This window comes from Spea bombifrons, chromosome 13 (assembly GCF_027358695.1).
Source record: "Spea bombifrons isolate aSpeBom1 chromosome 13, aSpeBom1.2.pri, whole genome shotgun sequence".
In the NCBI taxonomy this organism is placed as follows: domain Eukaryota; kingdom Metazoa; phylum Chordata; class Amphibia; order Anura; family Pelobatidae; genus Spea; species Spea bombifrons.
Genome location: NC_071099.1, coordinates 16,210,635 through 16,231,937, shown reverse-complemented (window position 1 = coordinate 16,231,937; position 21,303 = coordinate 16,210,635). Strand labels below are relative to the sequence as shown.

The 21,303-nt window shown below is 43.4% G+C and overlaps 1 protein-coding gene across 1 annotated transcript; it reads left to right on the top strand.

Moving 5' to 3' along the window:
* Nucleotides 1-227: 227 nt before the first annotated feature.
* PLCD3 (phospholipase C delta 3) lies at nucleotides 228-20,458 on the top strand. The gene is made up of 15 exons (XM_053453631.1): nucleotides 228-476; nucleotides 10,724-10,882; nucleotides 11,248-11,476; nucleotides 12,069-12,198; nucleotides 12,382-12,607; nucleotides 14,638-14,839; nucleotides 16,052-16,196; nucleotides 16,522-16,674; nucleotides 17,055-17,138; nucleotides 17,615-17,744; nucleotides 17,999-18,115; nucleotides 18,794-18,963; nucleotides 19,061-19,193; nucleotides 19,334-19,483; nucleotides 19,764-20,458. The coding sequence occupies exons 1-15, from the start codon at nucleotides 353-355 to the stop codon at nucleotides 19,850-19,852; spliced, it is 2,241 nt and encodes a 746-aa protein (XP_053309606.1). The 5' UTR covers nucleotides 228-352; the 3' UTR covers nucleotides 19,853-20,458.
* The last annotated feature ends 845 nt before the right edge of the window (nucleotides 20,459-21,303 follow it).

Genomic DNA, 21,303 nt, shown 5'->3' with positions numbered 1-21,303 from the left:
ATGACTCTGTAATCTGCATTTATGAGTTATGATTATTAAACAGACCCCCAAACTGCAAGCCCCCCAGATACAAGTATTGTCTTTAGTAGGGGGCTGCAACTTTAAGACAGTGAGAGGGGGGGACTGTATTCCTGAAATGTGACTCCAGCTCAGGGAGTGGAGCCAAGACAGAAAAATCACTGCTAAGGAGGAGCAAGAGAGGGAGGCAGAGCTCAAGGCAGCTCACACACAAAGCAGCAGAGACAGGCAGGCAGAACAGACAGACCTTGGGAGACAGACAGACAGACAGGGAGACTAAGAGACCCTGGAAGGACTGGCAGAAGAAGAAGAAGGGGCAAGCAGGGGGCATGCAATGCCTAACTTCTGGGACACTATGTGTGGAGGCAGAAGGAAGCAGTACCAGGCTGAACCCAAAGTGGTGGAGCAGAAGGTCCAGTCCACCAAGGAACATGGACTCAAAGCATTTAGGAAGATGGGTAGGACTGGGTGGGCACTGTAAGGGTTGGGGGATCCTGTTACTGTGAGGTGGCATGCTGTGGGTGGGGAACTTTGTGGCAGGGGGGGCAAGAGCCAACACATGTGCTGTACCAACAGTGACACAGTGACAGACAAGAAGGGGACATCATAACCTGGATAGATATAATATCTGGCACAATTAGTGTCAGCACCAGGGCAAAGCCACTCTGCACCCAGGGGTTCAGTGCTTTCTGAAAGTGCCATGTCATTAGATTACACACAGAGTACCACAATCACACCCAGAATGACTTACAAGCAGGTGAACACAAGGCTGTCACACTTCACACAATCCAACACATACACAACAAATCCAGACATAGAAACATAGAGGCAATTTAGGATGAACTTTCTTCTGATGGAGAGACAGACCCTAATCAGCCCTTGGTCTTGTCTTAGATTCAAGGTAACTGTATTAGCCTCTACTGCTTCTGATGGAAGGCTGTTCCATGTATCTACCACCCTCTTGGTGAAGCCAAATTTGCTTACCTTGCACTTAAACCTCTGGCCCTCTAGTTGTAGATGATGACCTCTGGTTGTAAACTTTTTCCTCCTTTGAAGTAAAATTCCCTCCTGTACTCTGTTAAATCACTTTATGTATTGAAGTGCACTCTCACCCTTGGGAGTCATACGCATAAATAAACACACACTTTGTGTGCAGTAACACATCAGATACAAATACACACAAACATACAGTTTGGATTTGGTTGTTGAAGGACAAACTTTGTTGTATTCGGAAAAGTTTCGCGTGAAAGTTGATAAAAGTAGTAACTTGAGCTTCTACTTCACACTTTTACGGCAATTGACTACGGAATAGATCAATCCGTCATGAGATAAGATGGATATTGTGTTGTCATATCATGTATACTTTTGACCAATGGTGTATTGTATGCGGACCCTTTTCACTTATCTGTACATTTCTTTTGTTCTTCGGGGGGTGAATTTGTAGGACACGTTTGTTGTGATACCACACAATCCACTTCTCAGAACGTTGATGTCCAACTGTTGGCCCGCAGACCGCATCCTGGCTGCAGACCGTATTAATATTATTGTTTCCAAACTCTAAAAGGTCAACAACCTTGGTCACTGGACTAAATACAAGTTACAATGACTAGACGTGGGTAAGCCTGCCAGTGGCGTGTGGACTACGTTGGGTTCACCTAATGCTTAAGAAGTCCTTGGAGGCACCAAGCACTTGTCTCCCAGGTTGGGCTTGAGTCCTCGCTGGCTTACCCACCTGTAATGGTGACCATATCTCACCTGTTCTAAAGATACTTATTGGGATATCTACAGGGGTTGCTTTCAATCAATCGCTGGCCTAGAGAATGGCACTTCCGCCTTATTAAAGGGGCAGTATGGTAAATGAGGAGAAGAAGTTCTCTTCTTTGAGAGGAATTTCTCAGATTGCTCTTTGATTTTTGTGTTTAAGAGCTCAGCAAGCGAGCACGGGATGTACAGACCCAGCCACTAGGTAGCCATAACCTTTACATTTATAGCTGATCCCTAACTTTTTGTGATACTATATATTGATCTCCATGGTTGTGTACCTTCCTGAATTATCTGATGGATCCTTCTGTCTCCTTAAATGTTGTCACTGGCTCCTACATTCTATAGATATGTGTAGAGCCCTGTTTTGGGGCATAGAGATCTTATATATAGAAAGCCAGCGATGTTCCATGTTTCCAATTGACACCATTGTTGGATGACCCAAGGGTGGTTGACTTGGGATGACCATGATGCAAAATGTCCCTGTTGATGCTTGTGTGCTTTGTCGATACATACTAGCTGTCTACTGTACATGCGTGTGACAGGGACGAGTTATCACCTGCACCTAATGCATTCTCCTCAATCCCGAACTATGACGAGACCTGTCAACGGCGGTGACACAATAGGCTTAGGGTGTCATCGCTCTTACCAAGAACCTTTCCATATTTGATGCTAAAAAATATACTTCAGTTTAAAAAAACTTACTCTTTGCATAATGTCTAGACGGCCATTTTCAGAGATTTTATATGACTGCCACTGGCATTTTTTTTTAGATAAAATTTGAGTTTGAGGGCACTTGAAGATTTCCGGTCGCATACTTGAGGGATTATTTGACCAAAGATGCAAAACACCAGAAAGTGCCAAGAATCTATCCGACTTGGCGGCTTTAACCCCATATACTGGGGTTGTTTATGTAAAATTTCACCTGCATAAAGTACGTGTATCAAAACCCACCATATATAAAAAAAAATTATTGGCGTAACTGTTCTAGAGAAATGTATATTTTGTGAGGACTGTAGAGGTTATATTTGGCAAAACTTGCTTTTTTGCCCATTTTGAAATAAAAACCTCAAGGACAAAGTATATTTTTAGCTGCTGTTATAGCCGCAGGTTGTAGAGCAAATATGAAAAGAGCAGCTTTTATAAAACAAGCAAGCGCTGTCCGTGTTCCTAGGTGTTTATCTAATAGTAAATACGGATAAATGGCACACCTAGAGCATGAAAGAAAAGAAACCCTCCTCCAGCTTGGTCATTCACAGAAAATTCGCTAATGTATTTGTGTTGTACGGTTTCCAAAAGTCACTTTCAATAGGGCCGGGCGCAGGTGAACGGAACGACAAACAGCTGGCTGGCCTTTACTGATGACATCACCAATGCGTTGCCATGGAAGTCAATATAATTGTTCCCTTGCCGTTTTCCATATATCGGGTATTCCGCAAACTGTCATTATTTGATAAGATTTTGGGACGATGAGGAAAATGATTTGCTTTGCTTGCAGTTCCGTGTGTAGCCACTAGGGAGTTAAAAGATCTTTAGGCAACATTTATGCCCTGATTGGGTCCGTTTTGTGCTTCATTTCCAAGCTTGTTGGGTAAGACTGCATAGTGAGCACGGATAGACCGTTAAGCCAGGCTTGCCCTCTGAGCTGAGGGGGCCAGTCCTACTTCTTTTCTCTGTTGAACAAGACTTCAATATTACCGTACATCAGAATTTAGCTGCTTGTTGTGTTCCCAGGGACCATTAGTAAATTAGTAAACCCTCTGTCATTGCTACCGTTAGTAAAACTTTCTCTACAAACATATATGGGGGTCATTAGCATACTCCCAACATTTCAAGTGTCCTAACCGGGACAGTGCATGAAAATCGTGACTGTCCTGCAAAAAATGGGACTATTGGGAGGTATGTTTTAGTGAGAGTCAACCATGTTAAGCCAGCGTAGCTCTTCTGGCAAGGTTTTGGCCCTTCATCTTGAAGAGTGAAGCAGGATTATGCTGAGATTTCTCTGCTTAATATGCTAGAGAGGGCAATTAACATTTTAACAAGTGGAACAGCACCTTTAAGTCGGCAGTCAGCTCAACCAGTCATGCGCGTTAAGCGTGATTTTTATTTCTGAGAGCGGCTTTGTGTTTGCTGGGACTGAAGAACCTGGTAACGTGCCCAGGACAGAGAATTATTTACGAATCCAAAGTCCCGGCGTATGCGCATGAATGAGAAAAAAAAAATCAGAAAAACCTATACTAAAGAGAACGGGGGAACGAAAAAAAAAAAGACTAAAATATTTTGAGTAGAATTGCAGGTCACTTGGCAGAACATGCGACGGTTAAAAATCAGGAAAAAAATGCAATCATCCCCTTTGGCTGTTTTATAAAATCGAGCAAAGATGCCAACTCAGATCATTCAGTTCATCCTTCTGAATAATTAGAGCTTGCGGTGCTGACGGCGCACTTGTCAACATTTATATGAACGCTGTGCTTATGGCCCTGTATCTGAGGCGTGTTGTTCGATGTATTTTAAATGCCTTTTAGGGACGTGGGGGCAGAAGTTCTGCCCAAGGCATTAAATACCCTCATTCAGGCCCGTACTGGCCATTCCGGCATACAAGCGAATGCCCGGTGGAGGCTGCTGGCTGACAACGCCCCATACTTACCTGATCTGCCTCTCCAATGGGTGCTGTAAATGCCCGGCCGTACACTACATGAGCATAAAACCATAAAGTGCCCCCTGTCATATCCAGCCGTCAGTCGCACTTATGCCATTAGGCGGCCAATGGCCTTAAAGTGCCAGGACAGATAATGAACTAAAATCTTTTTTTTTCCCATCACATTTTTTTTTTCCAGGCCGTAGAAAGATCTGCTGATCTCCGTAAAGCACTTCAGATATTTATATCTGTAAATCACTGAGCAAGCACTCAGGGAATTTGATGCAGACAGATCGATTGACCAGCACTGGTGTTATCTTGGCTATGTGGGGGTAGTTATGGTTGCTAACTGACCACAGGACTAGTTAAAGGCAGTTAACCCCTTTTATTGTTTCTTTTTTTTATCACCTCAATGGGAAAAGATGGGATTCTCTTAAGGAGTGACTCTTTTTTTATTATTACTATTACTTCAAGTTTTATTATTATCTGTGTTATAGTGTGTCCTTATTGTGCTACTTTTATTATTATTATTATCAGTAGTAGTAGTAGTAGTAGCAGTAGTAATATTAGTAGTAGTAGTATTTTAATTTATTATTATTAGGATTTTATTATTATTAGGATTTTATTATTAGTAGTAATAGTAGTTTTTAAATATTATTATTATTAGTAATTATATATATTTTTATCATTATTATTAGTAATAGAAGTAGTAATTTTTTTATTATTATTATAATGATTTTATTATTATTAGTAGAAGTAGTAGTTTTTTTATTATTATAATTATTTTATTATTAGTAGTAGTAGTAACAGTAGTAAGTATTACAATATTATTAGTATTAGTAGTAATTAGGATTTTAATATTAGTAGTAATAGTAGTTTTTAATTATTTTTTATTAGTAGTAATTATATATATTTTTATCATTATTATTAGTAATAGAAGTAGTAATTTTTTTATTATTATTATAATGATTTTATTATTATTAGTAGAAGTAGTAGTAGTTTTTTTATTATTATAAATATTTTATTATTATTAGTAGTAGTAACAGTAGTAAGTATTACAATATTATTAGTATTAGTAGTAATATTAGTAGCAATTATATTTTTAAAATATTTATTAAAAGGATTTTATTATTATTTGTAGTAGTAGTAGTAGTTTAAAAAAAAAATATTAGTAGTAGTAGTCATATTTTTATCATTATTAGTAGTAGTAGTAGTAGTCATTTTTTAATTATTATTATACCGGTAATTATTTTATTAGTAGTAGTAGAAGTAGTAGTAGCTGTTTTTAAATTATTATTATAATTAGTAGTAGTAGGAGGAGGAGCTAAAAGTCTGAATTTTACACAATATCCAAAGATTTTTGTCTATATGCTTCTGGGATAAAACCAAGGGCACAAATCACATTGCCTTTTGTTTTGATTTTAATTATGCTTTAGGTAAATGTTTTCAAATGTTATGGTTGTATCCGTTTCGATTTGTCTCCGATGATGTTTGTCATTGGCAGAGCATTAATGACGGGTTTGGTTTAAGGTTCACACCTAATAAGAGTTATAATGACTCCCATTTGGATTAAAAGCACAACAAGCTGCTAACCGCGTGGAATTCAGTCCAGGTGTAACTCATGTGGTGGATGTGATGTTCCTGGTGGAGTTTTGACTTTGGAGAACTTGAGACAGGAATTGGTACAAAACGATTTAGTGTCACGGGACGTATGTTTGGGAGAGTTTAGCTCATGCAGTGTAATGGAGAGTGAGTGTTTGCATCTAGCAAAGAGTTGAGTATAGAGCATATTTTCCAGAGTGTCCTTTCTTTCTTTTCTGTAGCTGGGTGGTTGATCATGGGTAGCCATTTTCTATTTTGGCATTTGATGGCAACCACTTTCTCCTATTCTGGCAGTTTATGCTAGGTGACGAGTGACCATTTCCTTCTAATCTGGCAGTTGATGGTAGATGACGGGTGACTAGTTTCTTCTATTCTGGCAGTTGATGGTAGGTGGCTCATGACTATTTCCTTCTATTTTTGCAGTTGATGGTAGGTGACGGGTGACTATTTCTATCTATTCTGGCAGTTGATGGTAGGTGACGGGTGACTATTTCCTTCTATTTTGGCAGTTGATTGTAGACAACGAGTGACTGTTTCCTTCTATTCTGGCTGTAGATGGTAGATGACGGGTGACTATTTCCTTCTATTCTGGCAGTTGATGGTAGGTGACGGGTGACTATTTCCATCTATTCTGGCAGTTGATGGTAGGTGACTATTTCCTTCTGTTCTGGCAGTTGATGGTAGGTGACGGGTGACTGTTTCCTTCTATTTTGGCCGTTGATGGTGGATGGATATTTTACTCACCATGGCAGTTGATATAATTACTTTTTATTTAGCGTTCAGTGACTGCTGTCTCTAATGCTCCCATGTGCTAGTGGGTGACATCATTCCATCAGTTCATGACTGATGTTTTCTGGCAGTTGAGGCTGTCCTTTTTGCAGTTGATGGCGCTGACTCTTTTCCTGAACACTGATGCAAGTGCCATCTTTTCCTCATGCCAATGACAGTGACTGTACCTTGGCATTCTGATGGCAAGCCTGAGCTTTCCTATAGACAGGAACGGGATACCGGATGGCCATAAAAAACGTTTTAGTTATTGAGTAATCGTAAAAAAGAATCTGGAAGCTGACTAACCTTCCTATTGTTAAATAACAATCAAGTAGAAGAATAAATAATTGATTGCACCAATTTATTCAGCGATCACACGTGGATTACATGTGACCAGCAGTTAAGTAAATATTTACACATTCACAACGTACGTATCGAAAGGCTGTCACAAATGACTACAGTTCCCCCTTCTCATGTCAGGGACCCAGGGGAAAAAAATGATCCAGTCAGGGTACAAATTCTGCTTGAATTAAAATAGCACCATAAGGAAACCTTAAAAGCAAGGTCTGAAGAATTATTTCCTTCAGAGCTTCTCAGAGAAGACTTGGATCTGGCTGTGTCCATAAAGCAGAGCCGAGATCTGATTGTGGGGTATGGATGCAGCCGGCCCCTGTATGGTTTAAAGAGTTTGAAAAGTGGTCTTATCACCAAAGCAACCAATGGAACTGTCCAATCAGCACAAGCACGCCACATGTTTCTATGGTGATAAGTTCACTTCAAAATTTGCTCTAGAAATCACATTTTCTACATAACTCCAATTCCGCCTGCATCGAGAACATAAGGTTTTTCCATTTAAAAGGGCAAATTTGACAGAGGTAGAGCTCGGCGGAACAGGGGTATAGAGTGGCAAGATCGGGACTGTCCCACGCAATACGGGACAGCTGGGAGGCATGCTCACTTGAACACTAAACCCTGATTTACCATAAACGTAAGGAACGTACGTTTCAGTGGTTAATTCATTAACTGACTTTATAAACAAAAACAAAACTCTTAAAATTGTTTAATTAAACGTTCCCATCAGTCGGCCGATGTTTAATTAACAACAACAACCAAAAAAACGAATAAAGCCCCCGACCTGTAAACTCTTCCCAGCAATCTGGTCAGTTTAAACATCTTAAAGGGAAATATCTTCCTTTCACATTATATATCGGTGATATTACCTGAAGAATAATGATGTATGTACGTTAGTTATATCATTTCATTTACTGACCAACTTCATGTTGTTTTTACATTATTGTGGCTTTTAGGGATGATGCGTTCATAGCCAGCAAACATTCTGAGCTGGAAACGACGGACATCAAGAGAGGAAGAGGGTTTGGGTTCCAAAGAGAGCCCTGGTAGATTTGCCTACCTGGGAAGTCTCTGGGTTTGACCCAGAGTCTCCGGGAGAAGCACTGGGTCCCCGGGTCTTCGGGTTACTCTCCCCATTCTCCGAGCCTCGCCCACTGCCCATCCAATTCCCATCCAACTGCCAACCCATTTAATGTTATCTGGGGCTAGCCCAACGCTAATGCCTGCCTACCCCCCACCCCCACCCCAAAGCCAATCCATCGAGAGGGAGAGCTCCTGGTAGCCTACCCCGGGAAGATGTAGGTCACATTAACCCGAAGAGATAGCCACATTCAGAGCTCACAGTGCCAAATCTATACAGAGGCTGAACTGAACAAATATTGTGGCTTCAAGGCCATGTGAGCGAGAGATTAAATGGATTAAAGAGCCTTTCATCTATTAATCTTAACAATTGAATACCGGGCCATCTGTGTAACTTCATCTTGGAGGGTTGCAACAGAGATCCTCTAGACAGGGCCATCTGTAGCGCAGAGCAAAAGCATACCTCCAGAGTGTCTGGGTGTAGAAGGGACAGTCCTCCCGGGACCCTAATCCCTCTTTCCTCCCGTGTTGTCCTCGATCCAAACATTTCCTGTGTATGAATGAATCACAATGTTCACAGGAGAAAATGTGTTTAGAAATGGAATTGTGTAAATAAAACACATTAGTGAAAAGGCTTCACTGAGATAAACATGTGCAGACAGACAGCGTGACCACAGGGGCCGGATTTTCCAAGCAAAGCCAGTGTGGTGACCCCACAGATAGATGAAACCCCTGCCACTTACCCACATCTTTATCTATACCCCTTAAAACAAATCGTCCCTCCTTTGGAACTTGAAATGTTTGGAATTGGCCAGGGGCCCATGCTTAGATTAGGGCCCCCCAGGAGCTGTACCTTGTGCCATCAACGCACTGGTCAAAGGGCACTTTCTGCAGATATTACTATATGGTCTGTCTCACGATAGTGGGCTGGGGGACCCACATGGGAAGACTTGCCCAGGTCCTGTTCTAATTAAAACCAGCCCTGCCTATAGAAATCCAGAGTCAGTAACCTCTAATAAATAATTCTGGAGTCATTCATGTCTAAGGGTAAATAAATAGAATGGAGCAGCTGCAGCCCTAATTAGAAACACGTTATTCATAGGAACCCATTATATATCTTGTTTTTTACCGTGTAACACATTACTTGGCCTTGCCGGATGTTTATCATATTCTGATGTCTGGGCTACTCTATCAGCACCTAGAGCTTCTTCATGGAGTTTTTCCATACATCCCTGTGGATGCGTTAATACATAGCAAGGTTATACAGACATCCATCCCTGGTGTAAGGTGACCATGATGTAGCTCTCAAGGTAACCCACTGTTCTGGTGATCATGGGCCAGTTGAATTGATTCTCTAATCACTTCGATCTCCCAGGGGAGCTGTATTATCAATGGTGGCCCAGAGATTCAGCCCATGAGGCCACCTTGTGATGCTCTTGAGATGAGTGTCACAAGGTGGCCTCCAGCCCCGCGCCTCCCCGCCTCTGTCCGTGACAACTAAGCACTAAGGTAGAGATAACTTAATGGGGAGGAACGATAATGCAGCTCAGGAGAACAGGAAACTAGGATGGCTGCTCCCATAAGGTCAGCTTTTTATATGTATTGTAACAAGGAGGACTGACTGTATTGCTGTTAAATGCAAAGTACCCAACTGTGAGCGCCGGACTGCTGGGTGCCTGTCCATGATGTGGGCCAAGCTTTATAGGAGGCCCATCAAAGCAGCGAGGTCCAAGAATCAGCTGAGCAAAGCCATGCCTGGCCGAGCAGGGCTTGTGCTTGTGTTTCTAGGCTTGGCCACTTGTTAAAAGGTGACCGAGAAAGCCTTAGGGCTAGACCTTGTCCCAACATATATATCTCCTATTTTAATTGGTAAAAACCATTGCAAAAGTTTATGTAATGTATATTTGCTTATATTACAGGAATGGTTCCCATTCTGAAATATGTGGACTGTCGCATTCCCTTTTTTCTTTCCTCTGGTTCCCTTTTCCAGTCCTTCTTTGGTTTGAATCTCATCTCTTGACTCTCTCCTTGAGGTCTATCTGTGGTTATCCAGGTGTCTCCCACGGAACTTTGCTTTATCCTTTTCTAAATAGTTCGTGACGAAGCAGGCACTTTGCGGTCTGTGTGTTAGTTGCCAAATGGACACAACTGAGTCACTCCTCGGGATACACTGATGTCTGTTTTTAAGTAGGATGGATTGGACTCTTTGGTCGTTCGGTCTTCATCCGGATAGACCTTTTGGTCGTTTGGTTTTTATGTAAATATACTGCATTCCACAACACAAGTTATTTCAACAACCTTTTGGAGGCCACAACCTACATTCCACGTGATGAGCAAGGATTCATTGCAAACATATTTAATCATTTTTGTTATCAGAGAATTCCAAATCCATGAAACTAACATGTATAAACTCATCTCTTTTTCCTGATAAACATGTACTTGTTTTAACAGCTTGTGTTACCTTGTTATCAGATGCGTAACATTTCATTATTGTCTCCCTTCTAGCGCTCTCCGACGATGAAGATGTGAAAACCATGCTTAATGGTTCTTTACTCTGGAAGATTAAGGCTGGGTGGCGCCAGCAGAGGCTGTACCGTCTAGAATCAGATGGTATGACTATCTGGTACCAGAGTCGTGCAAAACGGGCCCGATCCAAGCAGATCTGTAAGTACCTTTTGGATGAGGAACGTATCTGGTTGAATTGAGATGACCAAAGCTACTTGATGAGGAGAAGAGGGCCCTGCTCTTGTGAGCTTACAATCTAGTCGATGGTTATGGGGAGGGGAACCAGTAGGAATCTACTGCCTATATGGGGACGAGTTGATAGGGTCCAGGTGATCTGTAGAGGTTGTTGGTCGTTCAGATGGCTTGATCAGGATGATGGCTGAGGGTGTTAGGAGGAAAGGTTGTACGATTCTTGGAAAAAGTGGGACGAGGGAAGGGAATTCCAGAGAAGGGGTAGTTTTTCTTTAAGTCTCTTTGGTTACATTCAATCCCCTGCTTTTCCACTTATCATCTTCTTTTTGTAGTTTCCATCCTGCACATCGAGTCTATTCGCGAGGGCCGTCAGTCCGAGGGTCTCCGGAAGAATGGACGCCGCTTTCCCGAGAGTTGCTGTTTCAGCATTTCCTTCATGGGAAGGAGAAGGAACCTGGACCTGGCTGCAGCAAGTGACCAGGAGGCGCAAAGCTGGGTGCAGGGGCTTCGTAAACTCATGCTGAGAGCCGAGGCAATGAGTCAACGGGAGAAGTTGGTACAATATCCTGAGACCACTGGTGACCAGCATGTAGATGTAATGGTTTGACCCTGATGATGTTGATGGGAGGAGATGTATAACTATAATGGGTTTAAAAGAGAAAATGTTAAAGTTCTATAGTTTGTAGATATGCCTGAGCTTTATTGTGGGTAAGTACAATAAGATGGCAGCATATGGGCTACACAGGTAGGTCTTAAAACCATGGTATGTGTGGCAGGTTGGGTTCTCAAACCGTGCACCTGAGACCTGTGCTTTATATGTTAGTTACGGAGATGACATTGCCAGGCTCTGAAAGTGTAGATGGGTAGAAACCTTACAAACAGGAGACATACGTGATCTGTATGGCGCACACGCACGATGGGTGTGCTAGTTATCAAGGCATTCGGTAATTACAGGTATATGGGTTCTATTTACACTTGGTTGGAGGTTCTCAAAAAATTCGAGCATTGGCAAAAAAATGAAATTTTAAGTGGTGTGCTTGGAGAATATAAAATACTGCATAGAATATCTAATTTGCATGAGAGGACGGTTGGATAGCATTGGACAGCCAGGCTTCGGCAGTTTGTTATTGGCTTTTCCTTGACTTCACTGAATCTGGATCCGGGATTATCTCCACCAAGCAGACAGGAACGGGGACGAGAAGATGTCTTTCCAAGAGGTGAAGGACATGCTAAAGATGATTAATATTGACATGAATGACCTCTACGCGTACCAACTGTTTAAGGTGAGCATGTGGCTCAATCAAGAGCCATTTTACCAAAACTTCTGCCATTTTGGATCTAGTGGAGCTCTGGGCTCCATGGATCCTTTTTCAGTATCACAGCATGAGAATCTTTAAAATAACGGAGAATCTTCTCTATTCAAATTCTTACGTCTTTTTAAATAATGTTACCATTTCTGTGTCTAGAAATGTGACCGATCTAATACGGACACTCTGGAGGACTGCGAAATCGAAGAGTTCTGCACTCAGCTTATGCACCGGCCGGAGCTGGAGGGCATATTTCACTGTTACTCGGGAGAGGACCGGGTGTTATCCGCCGAGGAACTGCAGGAGTTCCTTCTAAACCAAGGAGAAGAGGCTACTCTGGAGAGAGCTAAGGAAATAATCCAGAAATATGAACTCAATGAGAAAGGTACGCACTGGGGTGCATAAGCTGGGTGCACTTTAATGCATATGATAGGTTACCACGACTACTAGGACTACGTAGGAGGAGTGCAGCCGCAGCGCTGCAGCTTCTAGCTCAGGTTAGTCAAGGACACATCTCTTTAAATCAACTGTGTTTAATACCTATTGATCCGTGTGAGTTAGAGCTTCCCCTGCGCGCTCACTTGGAAGGATATCATCACACGCTAAGAGATGTTTGGTCGGCTCTCCATTGACACACATGCAGATCCTGGCTTTGGCAAGCGGACACACAAACAATTTGTTGCAGTTTAATGACCCGCGGCACTAGCTGTTCCGGCAAAGCACTTTTTTGGCTGCAATAGCAATAACATTGGGTGAAGCGCTGCCGGTGTTTACAGAGGTATTTGCGGCTAAACGCTTCTAGTATGCAGCTGCTGGTGGCTGAGGTTTAACAGCCCAGGGAGATGGAATAAACTGGAGTCCATCTACTTAGCAGGGGCTGGATCTTGGGCCAACTGGTATCTCAACTACAGATGACTGATTTTCATACCAGGTCCAGTGGTCCACATTAAGTCCAGCCTATTCCATGATCTACTTCTTTTTTGTCCCCCAGCATTTAGTCCTGGGCCCTTTTAACTATTGCCCCACTATGTGCCCCAATACCTTCCCCTCTTCTCAGCCATCAACCCCCTCACCTGACTCTCTGGGGGGTTTTTTAGGTCCCACACCTGGTAATCTTTGTGACACGGGAAGGAAATGTTTTATTGGTAGTTCAATGGCTGGAGCCAGTCAGTGCTTCTTGCTCACACAGTGTTATGACATCATAACTTAACACGCCATGTAAAGCAGCATTCGGATCCTCCCAGTATAGCAAAGGTCAGAGTAGAGTCTTGATAGGACAGCAGGGCCCAATTACCCAAAAGGAGAGGCCTCAACCGCCTAATGTACGTTGACCAACTGAATGTAGACGGGGTTTTTTTTAGCAATACCAAAACAAATGAGGATTTTTTTAAATTGTTTGCGAAGTCACAGGAAGCCCAGAAGGTAAATTAATTACTGCGATCAGCAAAATAGTCATTTACTTTGGGTGATGAATGATTTTGTGGAGGTGCAGAATGAGTATTTATTTATTTCTCTGTGTGCTGGCCAACTGCATACATCAAATGTTACCGCTCAGAATGTATTGCCCTCTTATAGGGCTAAATGAGGGATGGCTTATGTCACAACATGATAAACCTGTTTGCCCTCCTTGCCTTGATATGTTAACAATGCCACACGCCCATGCACACACCTACACACGTGACCTTTCATGAACTCGAGCTGGTGTATGATTAGACACGTTCATTCATTACCAGGTGTCACTAACTCCGTCTAAAACAGATAGTACGGACCAGGGTTTGAGGTTACGATCCATGTGAGCTACGATCCAACCTCCCTTACCTCCTGTTAAGAGATCCAAATGTCCATTCGGGAAATTCTATTTAGACAATGAAAAATGTAGCTGCTTTCATCATGGTTTGAGGAAGTCCTAATCATTTGGGGCTCTTTTCATGTAATAGCATGTGACATCATGCTAGGATGAGCCCATGTTGTGACTGCAGAGGCGGGGTGGCAATGCCTCAACCTGGAATGCTTTTATGAGCCAGCAGAACATAGGACCTCAGTAGCTGGGGCAGCTGTCTGCTAATACAAGAAATCTGAACAGGTTTGGCCCTCACAGGTGCCCTAAAAAAGGCTAGAAGTGTGGATATTGGGCACTTCTCAGAACATATCGTCCAACCCACTTTGGTGCCCCATCCAAGAGTTTATGTTGCGTTATGATGCTTGGTTACCAAGCATATACAATGAAGAACATGGATCTCCATATGAAGCCAAAAAAGGCTCAGGGCTTTTAGATATCAGTTGCCTTCACGTCCTACAAAATCAAACGAAAGAGACTTTATAGATGGGACATAGACATATATATATATATATCACACCAGATCACTCATAAGAGCACTTACCGTTTACCCATCATGTCCTTATTGTTACCCCCAGCCAGGCAGCACGACCTGATGATGTTAGAGGGCTTCATGATGTACCTGCTGTCAGCAGAAGGGGACATCTTTAACGCTGAGCACAGTAAAGTATACCAAGACATGACGCAGCCCCTGAGCCATTACTTCATCTCCAGCTCTCACAACACCTACCTGACCAACCACCAGCTTGTGGGAAGCAGCAGCACAGAGTCCTATATTAGGTAAGTAAGCGGCAGGTGCTGAGGTCTAACCCTTTGTGGTGCATTCACTAAATAAGGGGTATTGGTAAACTGGTATAAAACTGCTCAGGAACAAAAGCTGAGAGCCCCCGGTACGTCGTGGTGTCCTGACGTATCTGACGTGGACATGCTTTTGCCTGAAGATATATTTTATTTTGTGTACCAGGAAGGGGAGGAAACCATTATGGGTTAACAATGTTAATTCACTGAAACTCAGTCTCCCCCGGGAATGGTATACATGCCCCGTGTAGCAGGAAGCGTCCCCTGCCAGGCAGGAAGGGATGGGTCGTGTTTCCAAGCCCTGCTGACATGCAGACTTGTACCTACATGCCCTTTCTCCAAGGAAGCCATTCCGTCTGTCGTAGAGTTTAAAGCAAAGGCATTCATTCACGCTGTGCTCATGCGGAGCATACGATGGAGCACCAGGATCAGTTCATTTGATTTTGTTTAGTGGAGTTTAGTGGAACTTTACCTTTAACCAGCTTCCCGTTGCTGGGCTGTTGCTATGACAAGCTGATTTGCCCTCTAGTGGTAGGTTTTAAGAATGCCACCACACACAGGCAGCACATAAATTATTTAGCTACCTCCTGCTGCTTACTTTGATGACATCATATCATGGCGCACTGCATGTCCTGGCGCACTGCATGTCCTGGTGCACTGCACTGCTGATTTTCCCCAACCAGCCCAAGGATACGTAGTGCGCTGGGGAGCCTAATGGCCCAATAAGGCAATCTGCCCCGGTTATGTGGGAGAGGGGGTGCTAACCCGCTGATACAACGACCCTAGGCCTAATCAGCCCAGGCGAGAATATGTTACTGACTGCCCCACAACACCTGTACTCCATGCCTGATGTTACCCAGTCTAAATCTAAAATCATTGCTCCAGATTAGAGAAGCAGCTGTCAGGGAGGGTGAGCAAGTGATGCGTCTAAGTGGAGCGTTGATAGTTTCACTAAAAGTAGGACACTAATAGCCTTAGCGATGTCTGTAAAAAGAGGAAGGAATAGAAAAGGTGCCTTTTATATGGTCAGACACAGTGCTCCTTTTTTGGTTATGGAAGTCTTGGGGGGGGGGACATAGAAACATAAGGCGTCTTACGTTGACGTGCATTGGAGATCCTGGTAGTTCCATTGGAGTTCATGCAGCGTGTGATGCTTTCTTGTGGTGCTGTTATTGTGTCCTCCATTTCATTTAGGGTGTTTATGGAGGGATGCCGCTGCGTGGAGCTGGACTGCTGGGAAGGGCCAACAGGAGAGCCAGTGATTTACCACGGGCACACTTTGACCTCTAAGATACTGTTCAAAGATGTCATCGCGACCATCAGAGACTATGCTTTTAAAGTAAGAGACTGGGCATCTTTGAGGCATGGCTGCGTGTTCATGGGCCAGGCAATTGTGCGCCACAGAGAGAGGGATTTGTGTAACACTATGGATTTCCCACACACGCCATGCATGGAGTGTCATGGAAGGCAAAAAAAGGAGGTTATGTATCTCTCAGGGACCTGTGTGTCCCACAAAGACTCATCAGATTGTTGGAGAGAAAGGACAGGGCTAGACGGCCAAGGGGTTTCTTACAAGGAGAGTGCGATGAGACCTTCAAGCGTGTGTAGTAGAGGGCTGCTGGGACTGAGTGCACGCTCTAATGACTGTGTATTCTCGTTGATAGTACTCCCCATATCCTGTGATATTGTCCCTGGAGAACCACTGTGGGTTGGAGCAGCAGGCGACAATGGCTTATCATTTGCGAGACATCCTGGGGGACGTGCTGGTGTCGGAGGCCATTAACAGCGCGGACCCAGACCAGCTACCATCACCCGAGGTGAGAAGAACACAGCAGGACTTAAAGTTACTAACATATGAAACATGTATGTATGAGTCCCTCCCAACACCCGGAGAAGGGTCTGTTCATTGTTAACCAGTAAGTGTACGACGAGATTGTCCCCTTGCCCAAGGTGAAGACACACTCTTAATTATGAAAGATCGTAAGGGCAGGTCATTGTCGGATGTAAGTGGTGGTAATGTACTTGTGGTCACTTGCCTCGTGTCACAACTTGGAAAAGATGTTAGGTGGACAGATGTTTGTCCACAGTTATCATGGTAGCAAACCCTGTATGCGGGGCAGAATCATAGGGCGTTGAAATGTTGAGGCTTTGGCCGTACCCAGCACAATATCGCAATGCTGCATCTCTATGTTGGCAGACACTGAAGGGGAAGATTCTGTTAAAAGGGAAGAAGCTGAGCGGCCACCTTCTGCCAGAGGAAGAAGAGACAAGAATGAGGATGGTAAGTGAGAGAAAGGGGAACAGAGCTGGCATCTGAGAAAGACACAAGGTTATTGAGATGTTGAAAGGAATTGAGAAAAGAGAACTTCTGGGGATTATGAGAACATGATGATGGCACAGTATGGGTACCTTGATAATAATCGGGTTGATTGACATGTGGTGTGGACTGTACATGGACTGTGTGGATATAGGTGCCATGGTATGAGCTTTGTGCTTGGCAGAATGGAGGCGACTAAGGGGAAAGATCTTTATTTCTTGTAGAAGATACTGTGGACCTCTTCCTATTCAGCTTTTATCATTTACCATTAAATATATATTAAAGCTGCCCTGATGTAATTCATGTTTGTGCCCTTGTGTTTCAGAGAGGTTTGGGATATTAGTGTCAGCTTGAGTTTAAGACAAGTCATTGTTTTACGTCGTGTTCGTTTGATATTGACGCAGCTTCACACCGGCCAATTATATTCCTCCCAAATGTAGGAAACAGCCCAGGAACTCTCGGATCTGGTTGTCTACTGCCAAACGGTAGAATATCGCGATCAGCCAGGAAGCGTGTGTGAAATGAGCTCGTTCAGCGAGGACAAAATCCGTAGACTGATCAAGGAATCTGGTAATGGAACCCATTACCTAACTCAAGCCTAGATTAAGAACATTTAACCCTACTGGACTGAGATTAAAACTTGAAAGGAAGATAACCTCCTCACCCCTAGAGAGATAAAGATACTCCTCATTAAAGGTGCTGTTTCACCTACTCTGCTGAACAAAATTCAGCATTAGAAACACCTTACATCCAAACTCTTCCCAGAAGTAAACATATCTGGATTCACTCAGCAACTGACTGTCCCACCTTTTAACCCTTTACAGGAAACACTCTGGTACGCTACAACACTCGGCAACTCAGCCGTATTTACCCGGATGGACTGCGTACCAACTCCTCCAATTACAGCCCCCAAGAGATGTGGAACGCTGGCTGCCAGCTAGGTGAGCTTGGTCTTGGTAAATGACCGTGTGGACAGTTACTGGTCCCATAGGACCTTCAGCTTAATATGCCCAGTGGCCTTTGTACAAGGGGAGTTCAGTAATGATAACAGCCGCGTGTGAAGCTCAAAGACGCATTAAGAAAATTCGGTAAACTTTAATGTGCTAGGGGCAAAATTAATTTTTTGAGACGTCCAATATCATTAATGGTCATCATGATGGTGTCTACAAGAGCCAGACCGTATCGAGCCATGTCAACCACTAGTACTAGGGACTCTACACTCGCAAGATGAAGAAGCCTTTACGTATAGTGCCTTCTGGAGATCCCTTCTTGTCTCTGGGAAACTTCCATGTATTTTATTGGCCAATATCATTAGTCACGTGATAAGAAGTACATGACCAGGAGAATCAAAAAAGCTAGAGGCCAACTGATATCAAGAGACAGCACAAATCCCATGGACTGCTTTGGCGTCCATGGGATTTGTTATTGATCCATTGGAGATTCGTTGCATCTTGGTTAACGTAGGAAAGAGTTGAATGAGGATAATTATTACAAGAGAGGAGCAAGTAAAAAAATCCATATCTATAAAACTAAATCCAGAAGCTCAGATCGATCCAAAAGAGCGTTAAAAACAAAGAACAGGGTACTATATCGGATATCTTCCATTGTGTCTCGCCCAGTCGCTCTGAATTTCCAGACCCCCGGTTACAAGATGGACTTGAATCGGGGACGTTTCCAAGATAACGGTCTTTGTGGATATGTGCTGAAGCCAGAATTCCTGAGGAGGGCAGATACGTCCTTCAATCCCGAAACCGCTGTCAGTAACAACATGAAGATTCTGCATGTCAGGGTGAGAACGCGGGGGGATGCCGGGTGTTAATGACAATAAACATTCGGGTACATTAGACTGGACTCTAGGCTATAATTTAATTACTCTTTCGCTGTAGATCATATCAGCTCAGCAACTTCCCAAACTCAACAAGGAAAAGCCAAATTCCATCGTTGACCCCTTTGTGCGCGTGGAGATACACGGAGTAGGAAAAAGGAGAGAACAAGAAACAAACTACATCCTGAATAACGGTGAGAACTTCCATCCAGCGAAGATAGATTCCTGCATCTGGCACATCATCTCCATGTCTACATTTACTCTATTCTGGATTTGGATCGGCCTTGCCCCATTATTAAAGCCTACATACGTTCTTTTGTTTTATTGTCCACAGGTTTCAATCCCTTGTGGGATGAGAGGCTTCGGTTGGAGGTGCTGGTCCCAGAGCTCGCGCTTGTCAGATTTGTGGTTGAAGATTACGACAAAACATCAAGTAATGACTTTGTGGGACAATATACTCTCCCGTTCCAAAGCATTAAGCAAGGTGAGTCGGAAAGAGAAAAGTGAGCAGTGGAAGGTAGGGAAGAAGTAGCTTGAATGCATTTATTATGTGAAGGTATGAGTGGAGTGACCTGGTTGGTGTGAGATCTTGTAGGAACACGAAGCAGAATGGGGTGATAGCTTGGTGTAGATGCAAACATGGGCTAGGATAGAGAGTTATTGGAAATATTAGAGGTTGGATGGAGCAGAAAGAATTAATAGATTGATATTGTGGACTAGACCACTGAAGATGTTACAGTTACCCTCTCTCTTTACTCACCAAGGTTATCGCCATGTTCATCTGCTCTCCAAGGATGGAGCTTCTCTCACCCCAGCCACCCTGTTCGTTCATATAAAAATCGAGGACCCCTGAGGAGGTTGTGAACATTTAAGATCCCTGGCGTCGCTCCCAGGCCACATGGAGGAGGTAGAGCTAGTGTGGCTGTTGGGACCTTTCTGCGTAATCCAAGTGGACAATGTGACCTCCTAATCAAGATATTCTTCCCTGAAGAGTTTACCAAGCCTGCCAAAACAGCAGAGGACACAACTTATAGACTTCTTTAAAAACCCAAACCAGGGCTGGCATCTTTAAAATGTCTATTGAATCCCGGATCAGTGTTATGCCAATGAACTGTCCTTTGAGTTGATCATTAGAGGAACTCATTGTATGCGCCTGTATATATAAATTCAGTAATCACTACTGAATAATGTTTTATGACATCCCATCTTTTATTCCTCTCTGTTTAGGAGAGGAATGGAACCCCTTGGGAGAGCTAATATTTTTAATGACAATTTCATTAATATTGGTTTTATAACCAAGCGGTACACGAGGACTCGCTCTGCCTTCTTGAAACCAAAAGAACAAGTGCTCTTTCTTTGTAATAATGTAATTTTCACCATATACTTATTTAAAACATGTAAAAAGTAGTTTGGAAATAGTTACTTGTAGAAATGTACATTAAACACCATAATCATTGTTTTTGATGATCCTACATGTACAGGTAAAAGCAATAGAATATTTGGGGCCGCAAACACGCGCAGAAACGCTATACCTACAATGAGGCCGTATATGTGGTACAGAGTGATCTACCCACCACTGTCCAAAAGTTTGGGGTCACTGGGCAGTTTTCAGGGAAAACAAGGACATTTCTGGCTGTAACTTAATTGCAAAAATGGGTTTCTAACAATCAACTAGCTTTGTATAAACTTGGATCAGCGAACACAACGTGCTATTAGAACACAGGAGTGATGGGAGTGATAAAGGGCCATTGGAACACAGGAGTGATGGGAGGGATAAAGGGCCATTGGAACCCAGGAGTGATGGGAGTGATAAAGGGCCATTGGAACACAAGAGTGATGGGAGTGATAAAGGGCCAACGGAACACAGGAGTGATGGGAGTGATAAAGGGCCATTGGAACACAAGAGTGATGGGAGTGATAAAGGGCCATTGGAACACAAGAGTGATGGGAGCGATAAAGGGCCATTGGAGCACAGGAGTAATGGGCGTGATAAAGGGCCATTGGAACACAGGAGCGATGGGCGTGATAAAGGGCCACTGGAACACAGGAGCGATGGGCGTGATAAAGGGCCACTGGAACACAGGAGCGATGGGAGTGATAAAGGGCCATTGGAACACGGGGGTGATAAAGGGCCACTATACACCCATGAAGATACTGCATTAAAAATCAGCTGCAATAGAGACACTTTAAGATGTTCTGTTAAGAGGTTATGGACTCCCTCATCAATGTCTACCATCCTCTTCGCCCTATGATGACAAACATTTCCCGCGGGGTCCAGAATTCAAGGGCTGCCCCTAACACACA